At 44.7% G+C, this 12,868-nt stretch overlaps 1 protein-coding gene across 3 annotated transcripts in view; it reads left to right on the top strand.

Annotated features, from left to right (window-relative positions):
* The first annotated feature begins 5,278 nt into the window (after nt 1–5,278).
* The window catches only part of Esyt2 (extended synaptotagmin 2), a 72,537-nt gene continuing 64,947 nt past the window's right edge, over nt 5,279–12,868 (top strand). For all 3 annotated transcript variants that reach the window (XM_051177833.1, XM_051177832.1, XM_051177831.1), the window contains exon 1: nt 5,279–5,629. In XM_051177833.1, coding sequence (XP_051033790.1) covers nt 5,294–5,629 — 336 coding nt within the window. In that variant the 5' untranslated portion in view covers nt 5,279–5,293. The remainder of the gene's footprint in view (nt 5,630–12,868) is intronic.

The following is a 12,868-nucleotide window of genomic DNA, read 5'->3' as shown; positions in this document are numbered from 1 at the left end:
CCCTCCCCCATCATTCACCAATTAAGAAAATGCACTCTAGATTTGTCTACATGTATCCCAATGTTATGGAGGCGTTTTCTCCATCGAGGCTCCCCCCACTTTAATGATGCTACTTGTACCGAGTTGACATAAAACTAGCCAGAATTGACTTTGTGGACTTTAAAACTAGATGACTAGATGACTATGGAGACTTTTGAAGTCTCCACAGTCCCACCACATGATGGGAGCCAGGAAGTGGGTTCCGCTGGCTTCAACGAGACTGTGTCCCTCCCACCACCACCCCCGTAGACTCAGATGTCTGAATATTTGCTTCCCAACTGATAGAACTGTTTGGTAAGGATTAGGAGATGTACATTTGTTGGAGGAGTTGTGTCACTAAGCGCAGGTTTCCAGGTTTCAAAAGACCGGGGCTTGCTTTCTCTCGGCCTCCTGCTTTTGGATCAGGAGGTTAGCTCTCACCTGGTCCTTCTGCAGTGCCTTTCTTGTGCTATTGTCTACTGAGACCATACACCCAGTTAAATCATTTACTTTAGAAGTTTTATTGGCAATGATATACCAAAGCAATCGGAAACTAACTAATACAGTTACTTAATCTTGTAGTATGACTGGTATTTTTCAGATTATAGATGCAGACAGTACAGTCTCAGAGACAGCAACCATCACTGTCAATGTCAGCACCTTCCTCCTACCACCAAGAACCTCATGACCTTCAAGTCATGTCACAAGCTGGCCTTCAATCTCTTATTGCAACTGCTCCCTGCCCTCTCCAAAATGCCATTCAATCCTTTTATGCCTCATGCTCATCAATCCTGAAAGACCACCAATGTCAACAAGGGCCCCCCACTCGGCTCTAAAGTGGCTACCGAACAAAGAAAACACTTCTATCCTCTCTTTATGTCTTGACTTCATTGATTTGTCAAAGGGAAATAAAGCTAGAAGCAGAAGTTCACATACTTTGACAATCAGACCTAGACTGTTTAGAACCTGGTTCCGGTGATTTGTGATGCCTTATACAAACATTTAGGACCTAGCTCCTAATGAAACATGGCACCTTATCCCAGAGACCAGGCTCAAGAAGGACCACTGATGCTGTAAAATTTTTTTACTTGACAAGATAATGAGAAGCCTGTTTAGCTCTCCAGATATAGACTCCACACAAATGGCACAAAAAAAAGATAAGACCAAGTAACTTCTTTTAACTGTTACAAAAAAAAAAAAAAAAAATCCCATCCCCTTTAAAGATCGAGTCTCTACAAATTTATTGCATCTCTGTCTTGAAGAGCATTTTGTTCAATAAATCTTTTTATAACTGTCTTCATTCTGCAAATACTTACGGTCCCAAGCTTTAAGCTTGTAGCCATCATTCCCAGCAACAAGACAACTACGCTTTCCATCACTTAAATGAACTTATACAGGGTTGTGCTATGGCTTGCATCCAAAGTGCCCCCCGAAGGATCATTTGTGGAAGGCAATAGTCAAAGACAGGGTCTCTGGGAGGTGACTGGATCATGAGGGCTGCAGAATCCTCAATGGAGTAATACATTTAATGATTCATAGCTTAATGGGTTTGTGAGGGTTCTTTGCTGTGGAAGTACCACCCCATTAGCTTTTTTAAAAGAACTTTTAAAGAGCACAGGATAATTTGGGGAGGAAATTTTTATTTTTACTCTATGTATATGAGTGTTTCACCTGCGTACCATGTGAGCAGTGTCCTGGAGGCCAGGAGAGGCAAACAGATCCTCTAGAACTGGAGTTATAGACAGTTATGGCCTGCCATTTGAGTGCTGAGAACCAAACCTGGGTCCTCTGCTAGAGCCCCAAGTGCTCTTAACCTCTGAGCCATCTCTCCAGCCTCCCGAGATGCTTATTGTGTGTGTATTACTGGAGGTCAAGGCCAGGACCTTTTATAAACTAGACAGCCCCTCTCCCAAACAGTATCGCAGCCCTTAGAATGGCCTTCATGTGGGAACCTGACGTTCCTTCAGGACAGACTCAGGCATGTTTCCCAGGGTAACATCCCAGGAGTGGACTTCCTATTTCAACCAGGCTCATCTCATACTGGTGCTGTACACTTCTGTCACCTCTAACATATTAGTGTCTGTTGGCTTTTTTCACCGTAGACTCTCCATTTTCTCTGATCTAGTGCTTCCCATCAATTCCCCGGCTTCTCCCTGCACTTCCATTAATGGTTCAGTCATGAGTCAGTCTCACCATGAAGGATGCTAAAAGATCATTTCTTTCCCATTCCTGCTTTATTAAGTGACATTCTAGTGTAAAAAGCTTCCTTGCCCACTATTTCTGTCCTGTACACTCATCCATTTGTTTAGTATGAGTTTGAGCGTTCTTAGTTTGCTTACTGGAGTAAAATCTGCTGGTTACTTGTTCTATTATTGGGACAAAATACCCAAGGAAAAAAACTTTAAAAAAGTTTATTTTTGTCATGATTTTAAACTTCAGTCCACTGGTCCCACTTTGTGAGGACTTGTGTTGAGGCAGAGTAGCATGAAGTAAGTTCATTTTAACATACATGTTTACTTCATGGTAGCCTGGAAGTAAGTATATGTTGTTGTCAACTTGATAGCAATAAAAGCTATCTGTTAGGTCTCAGGGTATCCATATAACCAGAAATGAGCTCAAGCTGGACCATAGAAGGATTTCTGGAGTTAGGTTTAAAAACCATCCACTGTCCAGGTGTCTATTATGTACTACCAAGCCTTCCAGTATGAAACCGGCCTTCCCAAATCCCTTTTTGGCTCTGTCCCCCTAGAGATCACTGACTAATAAAAATAGAAGGTAAGCCCCCAAAGACCTACTTTCTTCCCCTGGGCCCCACCTCCCAATAGCTCATGCCACTGAATTTATCAGATTCTTCTGTATAAGTTTAGAGCCCTATGGCTCAGTTGCCTCTGAGCACTGGGGTCAAGCCTTCAGCACATGACCTTTGAGAGACATTTTTCATCCAAACAGTAGCATCTGCAAATAGCATTCTGTTTTGCTGCTAAAAGTGTTTCAGGTTTGGCTAGTCGCAGTCCCTTTTTGAGTTGTTTCCCAGCCCTCTGATGTCAAATGGTTCTTTCTGTTTCCTGTGCCACAAAATAGTTCAGCATTATTATGCACCTTCACTTTTCCAGCCCCGAACATGTGTTTGTTTACAGGCACACACACCTATGTACCCGTGCTTCCAAGTACATACATACAGCCATTTTTATGTCTGTACCTACATACCCAAAACAGGATTATATAATACCTTCATTCCTCTTCCAGAGGACTAGAATTATGTTCCCAGCACCCACATTAGTCAGTATACAACAGCTGTATATGTATATGATTTCAGGGTTAATTTCTTGGCATTGGTTAACCAATTGGGATCCAACATGTCCTCTGGAAAAGCAGCAAGAATTTATTATTATTATTATTATTATTATTATTATTATTTCATTAAAGGCATGCTCCACCACTGTGAGATGAGAAACTGCCCCCCCTTTTAAGATTTATTTATGATTGTATACAGTGTTGTTTGTATGTATGCCCGCACACCAGAAGAGGGCACCAGCTCTCATTATAGATGGTTGTGAGCCACTATGTGGTTGCTGGGAATTGAACTCAGGGCCTTTGGAAGAGCCATCTCTCTCTCTTTCAGGGTTTCACTTACTTTGATGTTATTAAAACTTAGCAGCATCAAGAGCGTTGATTTGCTATGTAGGGGAAATGGGTTGCATTTGCTATTTTGCATATTTATAGTTTATATGATGTAATTCCATGGGGAGAGAAATAAAGTGGAAAGAGAAGAAAAAAAAAATACCTTGCCTTGTGTGGTGGCTTGAATGAGAATGGTCCCCTATTCAAAAGGCTCAGGAGGTTGGCTTTGCTGAAGGCAGTGTGTCACGGGTGGGCTTTGAGGTTTCCAAGCATTTCTCCCTGCCAGACCCAGATGTAGAGCTCTCAGTTACCTGCCTGTGCTGCCATGGCCCCCTGCCACGGTGGCAATGTACTAAACCTCTGACACCGTAAGCCAGCTCAAAGGACAGGCTTCCCTTTATAAAAGTTGTTTTGGTGGCCATGGTCTCTTCACAGCAACAGAGCTCTAAGACACCTTGTTTGCTTTGTTGCCCTTTGCCTCTGAAGTGCTATAACCCACATCCACACCTATGCAGAGCAAAGTCTTAAACAGAGGACTTTGCATTTGTTTATTCACTCAGTACCTACCGCATAAAGCAAGGCATTTTCAAGGACACTGGTGAATCAAAAACACCAAGTAACACAAAAGTAGGCATGTTTAAAACACTTTCCTGTAGGCTTCTAATGACAATGGTAGCTTTTGTGTTGGTGGACGCTAGTGGTTTGTTATATTCCAGAAAGCTTTTTACCTGAATCACAAAGATGTTAGATCAATGAACGGCTACAGACTAAGAAATGTTGCCCAAGATGACTTGTCTCTGGATCTGCAAAATCCCACCATAGTTGTAAATCATCCATCTGTACTTTTTTTTCATAAAACTTATGCCCATGTGTCTGTGCACATGAACACAAGTGCTTGCTGAGGCCAGAGGTCCCATGGAGATGGAAATACAGGCACTGTGAGCAGCCAGGTGTGGATGCTGGGAATCCAACTCGGGTCTTGTGGAAGAGCACTCTTACCTGCTGATCCATCTGTCCAGCTCCTCTCCAGCAAACTTTTACTGAAAACTACACACAAGTATTTCGGCCTTAAAGGGGGTGTGGGTTACACAACAAATATAACTTTGACTCTGGCGTGCTTGTTTGCTTGTTTGTTTTGGCGGTCGCCCTACAGGCCGGGGGGCGGGGCCCGGCCGCGCGTTGACACCACTCGCGATCAGTCCATCCTCCGCCCGCCCGCCCGCCGTTCTCGTCCCCGGCCCCGGCGAGTGGGCGGGATCGGGGGTGAGGAGGGCGCGCGCCATCGCGCCCCGCCCGCACTCTCTCTCTCTCTCTCTCTCTCTCTCTGTTTCTCTCTCGGCACAAACTGTCTCTGCACGGTCGCCCCAGGCGAGGGAGAGCCGGAGCGCGCGCGGAGATGACGTCAGGCACCGCCCCGCCCCCGGCCCCTCCCACTCCCCCATCCACACACACCCACGCACGCACGGGCGACGCCTCGGGTGGAGGAGGCGGGCCTCGCGCGCACCGTGATGACGTCGGGTCCCGCCCGTCCGGGGAGCGGAGCGCAGCGGAGCGGAGCGCTGGCGCCCGCCGTCCCCGTCCCCCTCAGAGGGGCGCTGGCGCGCGGGGCAGAGCGACCTGTTATCTGCTGGAGGAGCGAGCTGCGCGGCTGGCGATGAGCGGCGCCGCGGACGAGGAGGGCGGCCCGGGGGCCGGGGCTGGCCGGGCCGGGGCCCGCTCTGAGCCCGAGGCCCCGGGCAGCGCGCTCAGTGTGGACTTGCAGGGGCTGCTGGGGCAGCTGGCGCGCAGCTTCGCGCTGCTGCTGCCGGTGTACGCCCTGGGCTACCTGGGGATGAGCTTCAGCTGGGTGCTGCTGGCGCTCGGGCTGCTCGCCTGGTGCCGCCGGAGCCGCGGCCTCAAGGCCAGCCGCCTGTGCCGCGCGCTGGAGCTCCTGGAGGACGAGGAGCGAGCCGTGCGCCTGGGGGTGCGCGCCTGCGATCTGCCCGCCTGGGTGAGTGTCGTCCCCGAACCCGAGTGCGGGCAGGGCCGCGACACCCTTCTCCCCCACCTCCTCGGTGACGGGGGTGGTGGGGACTCAAGCTTCAGCCCCAGTGAGGCGTCCGCACCGCTTGCCCCAAATCTCGGCCGGATCCCGGAGTCCGCACAACCTGGACCGGGACCAAGTCAGATGTGGATCTGACTCCCGTCTGCCTCCCCCCCCCACCCCCCTGCGGTCTACCTACCTAAACTGGGTGACTACGCCCTTGACAGCGTTCTCCGCCCACCCGCTTTCCTCCGGGGTCCGGACCACCCTGGCCCCGAGCGAGGGCCCGCATCTGGGTCCCACTCGCTCTCAGCGCACCCGCCTCCCCCTCCTAAGTCTGTCTGGTGTCTTCGCGGCTGTCCCCGCCCTCATCGAGGGCGAGGTGTCCTGGTCATCTGCTGCTCCGAGAATGTCCATGCTCCCCGCCTCCTCAACCCATAAGTGCGCAGGTAGTGAATACTTCCTAACTTGGCAGGATCGGTCTTCGCCCGTTGCTGGGCCTTTTTCTTCCCCTCACGATGGCCAGCGGTGGCTACCGCCCTGAAGCGTACCTTAAAGGGCCGTGAGCGATGTTATCTGCTGTCCCGAGCCGACTGATTCTGTAAACCTTTGGCCAGCGCGGCGCTGCTGGTCTGGAACCGTCCAGATTGTCTTTTCTGTTTTTAGAAAGTAGCGACAGTCCAAGGTGGAAAGAAGTTAATCCTAAACTCAAGAAGACTCGTTCATTTCTTTGTTGTGCCTGACACCGTTGGAATGTTCCTGGAAAGCTTATCTTAGAATAACTTAAGTCTTTGTTTCATTTTTTTTTTTTAATACCAGATGTAAGAGTAAGCACTTTTATATGGTTGTTCCAGAGCCAGTGTGGACATATGAACAGTAATGATGTTGCGGTTTTAGTTTGTTTTTCTTAAAGGCGCTACTTAATGGGTATTTGAACCTATCGGAGCTGGCATTATCTTTTTCTCCTCACTCTTTCTTAGCAAGGAGTTAGTGCGACAGTTTCAGATAGACGGAAATAGTGCATATTTCAAGTGAATGATGCTCACGTTAGGCTTGATGTGATTGTCGGTGTGGAAGCAGACAGTGGTGAGTTTTAGCAGGGAGGGAGAGGGGCATTCGGTGGAGAAAGAGCTTGGAGACGGTTCCCCCTTTCCAGCTAGGAAACACTTGAGAAATGTGCCATGCATGAGAATGCATGGTACAAATACACAAAAACAAAAAATTTAAAAGTAGGGGTTCCCAGATTCAAGAGGATCATAATAGGCAGCACTTTGTGATGACAAATAGCAATTGAAGTAAGAACTATAATAAATTTCTTCGGATACGTGGTGAATGTGTAGGACAGTAGTGTCTCGGAAAGTGAAAGTAACTGGTATGGTACAACTTTTAGCTATCAGTTAAAGGAATGTATTAAAAACAGGAAGCTGGAGTGGCCAAGGTGAGAAAAAACAGACTGTTCACTTTGGATTAGGAATGCTGTAGTGGTATGTTGTCTCTGCTGCACTGAATTAAATGCTGTCAGAAAGCTTGTGAAAATCAAAGTAGTTAAACGACCAAACAACAGCATAAATAGGACTGGAATCTTAGGAGCAGGGTGGTGCCAACTTTCAGAAATATTTGATTGTTGAGCAACTGACACAAAGTAGTTTTTAAAACACGTTTGCAAAATGCAAGTATTTCCACAAAGGAAATAAAATACAGTTGCTGCCATAATGAATTAAATTTAATGAAATAAAAATGTAATTGGCCATTTTTAAAAAAAAAAAAAATGTTTTCTCTTTGCAGCCACACTTCTTAGGGCTTCTAGCATAATAGTAAAGTGGTGCACCACTGACCTACACTGACAACCCTGCATATTTTTGTTTCCATTTGGTTGTTTGGAGACAAGGTCTTACTTTGTGGCCAAGGTTGGTCATCCTGCCTCAGCCACTGAGTGGTGGGATATCAGGTATGTGCTTAATGGGCTTACCTGGTTTCTGGATATTGGGGTGATATTTTGTCTTGATCAAGATGAACATGCCAAGGACTATACAAGTTTTAAGTGCCGTTGGTGATATGATTCATAGTGGAATGGAAACATGAGAAAATATGAGCTAGTCTGCTATCAACTCCCTATTCTCGTCGTTAGATAAACTGACCCACAGTGTTTTATTTAGCAAAATGAACATTTAAGCTGGGCAGAGGGACAGTGCTGCATTTGTGTTTTTACTTGAAAATGCACAGCTCAGTCAAGTGTGATTTTTCTCCTGCTGCCAGTAGATACTGATGTCATGACTGCAAGTGTGTAGAAACATCAACCTGTTATGTACAGTGTTGCTTAACTTGGTGGAAGTTGTTCTTTTTAGATATTCAGATAACCGGGGATTGAAACAGCCTGTTTCTTTGGGTATGTTCTTCCATACTATTTTGTGCATCTTGGGGGGGGGGTTGGGAGGGGCAGCTTTCTTCCCAGTGTTCTTCTGGAAGTTAAGGAGAATGTAACTCTCATCAACATATAATACCATCTAAGAACAAAATAAATCTAAAGGTGCATGGTAGTCTCACAGAGAGGAAGAATAACAGTTGGCTTTTTCGGTGCATTCAGAAAGTTTTGTGAGACTTGTGTCAGATTGGTGTAGAAGTTGGTTATTTTAACTGGAGCCCTTTCTCTGTGCAGATGAGATGAGCTGAGCTGCAGGTGTTGCCAAGTCTCTTCACATCCACACCTGGTTATGCGTAGGTAGTACAGCTGTGCCAGTTACCTTGCCATATGTGTTCTCCGTGTTCCAGTAGCCGAGAACATAGTGTCCTGAAGTTTCTTAAAACAATCAGTAAATGCCTTGGTTGTTGTTTACTTCAGTAAATTTAAATTTACCACATACTTATCCATCAGTCCCTATGTTCAGGCTTCAGTTATATTTGTATTACAGATTAATATTGTGCTCATTTTAATTTTAAAGATAGGACCTAGATCAGATATGAGTACTTTGTAGATATGAGTAACGTACTATATGAAATACATCTGTAAATCTAGCCTGTAGCTTGGTTTGTGTACCTGTAATTTTACAATGTACTATGTGTGACCTCTTGCATTTGGCTAACAGTTTATCAAAGCAGCTCTCTTAATTTCCATAACAATTCTGTCCCAGAGGAACTTTATCGTACTGTTAACGATGAATTGTAAAAAGTCGCCCTGTCTTCACATCTATATCCCTTCCAGGTATATGTGACTGACAAACTGGTCAGTAGGCTGATGATAGCCTCTGGTAGCATGTGATTTATAGAAAGAACCGGGGAACGTTTTTTGTTTTTTGGTTTTTTTTGGTTAGGGGAGTGGGTGTGAGAATGTATGAGTGTGGAATTTGATGTGAACAGTAACAATAATGGCATCTTCTGTAAGACAGAAGCCCCAGGAGTCCAGGAAAGCAGCAGTGGAGAACGGAAGTTGTATTTCTGGGCCACCTTCTTTGGAGGAACTCTGCTGAGATGTATGTAGTAGTAGTTTCTCCTCAGCCAGCAGCCGGCAAATAGTGACACAGACTTAATAATTAATTATGAAAGCTCTGCCTATATGTCTGTCTCCCCCCATGCCTCCTTGGCGTCTCCTGTGCGTCTAGATTCCTCATCCTCTTCCTTTCTCTCCCCAGGAATCCTGCCTGTACCTCAGCTTTCTATTGTACCAACCACAGCAATACATTTTCACACAGTGTACAATATCCCAGGGTTATGTATTAAATCCTAAGTTCTTCATACGATAGAAAGTGGAACAGTAGACCAAGCAGTAACGACAACCAGCATTGATCCCACTGGACCCTCCCAGGCTCTTAGGAGTGAGGAGCCCAAGCGCTTCCCGTGGGCCTGCCCTGACTCTTACAGCAGGAGCAGACGCGCTCCCACTGAACTCCACAACGGCTCTAAGAAATGGAGAGGAGAGGTATTCCTTCCTCGGACATTTCTGGCAATTTGCAGATACCTGATCAAAAACAATCCCACATTCTATATACACATAGAGCTTGGGCATAGCAGAGCAGGAGAAACAGTGTGGTCCACCGTGCCTGGCTTAAGATGCTACAAATGCAAGGACAAGAGCTACCCATAGATTTCTAAAAGCTCACCCGAATTAATCCAAAACATAAGCAGACACATAATGAGAAAAATCTGGGACAGGGAGGCAAGGGTGTCTGTGGGCTATTTGGGATGCTTCCAGTTTGAAGAGCTGGTTGATTGCTGTATCTGTGTAATAGTTGCTAGTCTAAATTGTCACACACACCCCTTCTATAAGTTAAAAAAGATTAACACCTGCCAATGAAGAACTAGCTTCTACCTTTGAAACTCACTTCCCAAAGGGCTAGATTCTTCCATCACTACTAGGATTGGCAAGAGGACATTCATTCAAAGTGCTAAAAATCCCTTGTAATGCCCACAGAGACTTAGGCCTTGCTTATCCTATGTGTCACATAGTGATTACATGAACTTTTATAGCCTCAGAGTAAATATAGACTTAAATCAACATATTCACCAAATATATGTAGTAAACAGGTTAAAACAAAGTGATCACAATAGTTGAAAGACTGTTGGAGATGGAGAGGTGGGTTATTAATGGCTCCTCAGCAGATTAAAGACACATGTAGGTGATTTATGCTCTCAATGTACAGTATTCCTCGTTCAGGAAGTTAGAATCAGCCCATCAGCCCGCAGAACCTTTAGCACAAATGTATGCTTTGTTTTTCAGAGGACATGGCTTTTACCTCTCCTCCCACATTTTTTGCTCTCCCTGCATCCAGCTGCTGACTCATTTCTTTCTCCCAGAGCTCTCTGTCCCCAGAAGTCACCTAACCTCTTCCTGCCTAGGTAATGGCCCTTCATCTCTTTATTAAACAATCACAGTGACACATCTTCACACAGTGCAAAGGAACATTCCACATTTCCCCCTTTTTGTCTAAATAAAAAAGAAAGGTTTTTACTCTTAACATAATAAAACTGTAGATAATAAAAAACAGTTATCAGGAAAGAATTCATTATGTCCAGTCCATTTGTATTTGGCATCCTTGGAAAAAATACTCCTTTATTCTGTCTTTATGAGTCCAAAGCTCTGTACCTGATTTACTTTCTATCATAACTAAGGAAAACTGCAACTATAACTACCTAGTCTTCAACTCCATTGAAGATCCCAGAAGGATATAATATTACCTGAGTAAACAGGAAGTACAGAGCAAGTGAGTTCCAAAACTATGAAAGAACAGTGACATCAGGCTGCTTGGACTGTAGTCACCCCAGGGTCCTCTGTAATATTGGGGCATCATCTTCAGCCTGCAGGGCTGGACGATCTGGCAGACTTTTCTGTGAAGGAGGAGGAAGTCTGAAGGACCGTCCCTGTCCTGCCGAATCTTGGCAGAATTCAGCAGTCTTTTTCCTTTGTCTTTTCCTTTCCTGCTTGCTCAGTTTGTACAGCATACTGTCAGCAGTTAAAGCAAATGGCTAGCTATGCCATAATGAAAGCAAATTCCATGTGGAGTTTCTTTGGTGCCCATCATCTTCTCTGAAGTGAGTTGGTGTTGCCAAGAACAAAAATGTCTCGCTGTCATGAAAAATCTTATGGTAACAAAACATTTTAAGTGCCATATTCTGTAGGTCTTTGAAGTGTTTGAAGACTGTCTATCTAAAACAGATCTCTTTAACTTTGAAAACATACCTCATATGACTGCAAGTTTGATTGTTATAGATGATTAACTATTGACCTGTATTTTTTTATTATCCTAAATAGCTTTCAAGGACTAAAACATTACATTACAGTTTTAAATGAGCTGTGCAGATATAATACCTTAAACAAGAATAGCAACATATATACAGTATAACAAAAATAACCTTAAATTTGTATCAATATACAAAAGTCCATACCAATGTAAGATATTTGAGACTATTGGTTGTTAAAAAATAGACTCAACAATCCACCTTTTTTTCTCATCATTTCTATATTATATCCTTTTTTTTCCCCTTCAGAAAGAGACCCCTGAATCTAATCTCCTATGTTTAGCTTTCTCCCTGACCATGACCAGTAAAATTTGTAACCAACCAACCCCTATATGATAACAATCATTCATAACCCACCAAATGACCAAAACCCACTCCCCCCTCTCTTGGGAATGTGGGTGTCATGTTCTCCGAACTGCTTTCTGTTGTCTAGGGGTGATGGCAACTTTGGGGATCCTAAGAAAACTGAGAAAATGGTAAAGTCCTGGACATGCTAGCTATAACGTTTGTTGTCCAGTCTCTGCAGTAGGAAAGCACAAGGCTTATCTGCAGTCCTAGAATAGTCTGTGAGGCTGGGCCACCTCAGCCAGCAGCCTTGAAGCTGTTCTGGATGTAGAACTCTCAGAGAACTGCGATAGAGGCATCTGAGAGGCTGGGTCACCTGGGCAACCCTTTTTTTCATTCATGTCTGGTCCTCTTTCTCTGAAAACGCACAAACTTTCACAGGTAACATATCTGCATTGGTACAAGCCAGGATTTTAAGGGATTATCCCCCAATCAAGCTTGATCTCTGTCAACATTGAATGAATCCACAGCCTTTGTGTTCTGAGGAAACAAAAGTGTAACCTCTTCCCCAAAGTGATACATTTTCTAACTTCCACTTTGGAGTCAAGGCATTCCTAAAGTATATAGGCTGGTTTAATTCAAAAGTCCCTTCCACAATCCAATGTTTCTCATCAGCTGTCATTCTCTGTTCATTAGCATTAAAAAAAATTCAGAATTAATGAAGCACCATATAAGGCCCAAACTCCCAGTGTTACAATGTTTTCCATCATTAAATGGCTTATTTTGTTTTGTTTTACTTTACTCTCTTTTTAAAGACTTTATTATTTTTAAACTGTTTTTTCTATGACTGTCTATGCCCATTTTCTTTTCTTCCTTTAGCCTCTAAGCACATTTTTAAAGCATACTTTATCTTTGTAGAGGTTTTTTTGTGTCTGGACCTGGCTTTACTAAGTGCCTGTAGTGTTCTCTGATAGCGTGTGACAAGTCTTAAAGTATTGTATTAGCTTAGTGCTCGGCACTGGCTCCAGCCTGCATGGTTGCCACACCTCTGTACACCCGAGCACTGGCCTGCCCGAGAGACTGCAGGGCTAGGAAGCTACATCCGGCATCTTGTCCAGAACTTTCCTTAGCTTTCTCGGACTTATTTTTAAACTCTTTAGAATAACACGATATATAAAAGTCTTGATGTGA

This window comes from Phodopus roborovskii, unplaced genomic scaffold (genome assembly GCF_943737965.1).
Source record: "Phodopus roborovskii unplaced genomic scaffold, PHOROB, whole genome shotgun sequence".
NCBI lineage: Eukaryota > Metazoa > Chordata > Mammalia > Rodentia > Cricetidae > Phodopus > Phodopus roborovskii.
The sequence above is the reverse complement of the archived record's forward strand: the minus strand, read 5'-3'. Positions and strand labels throughout refer to the sequence as shown.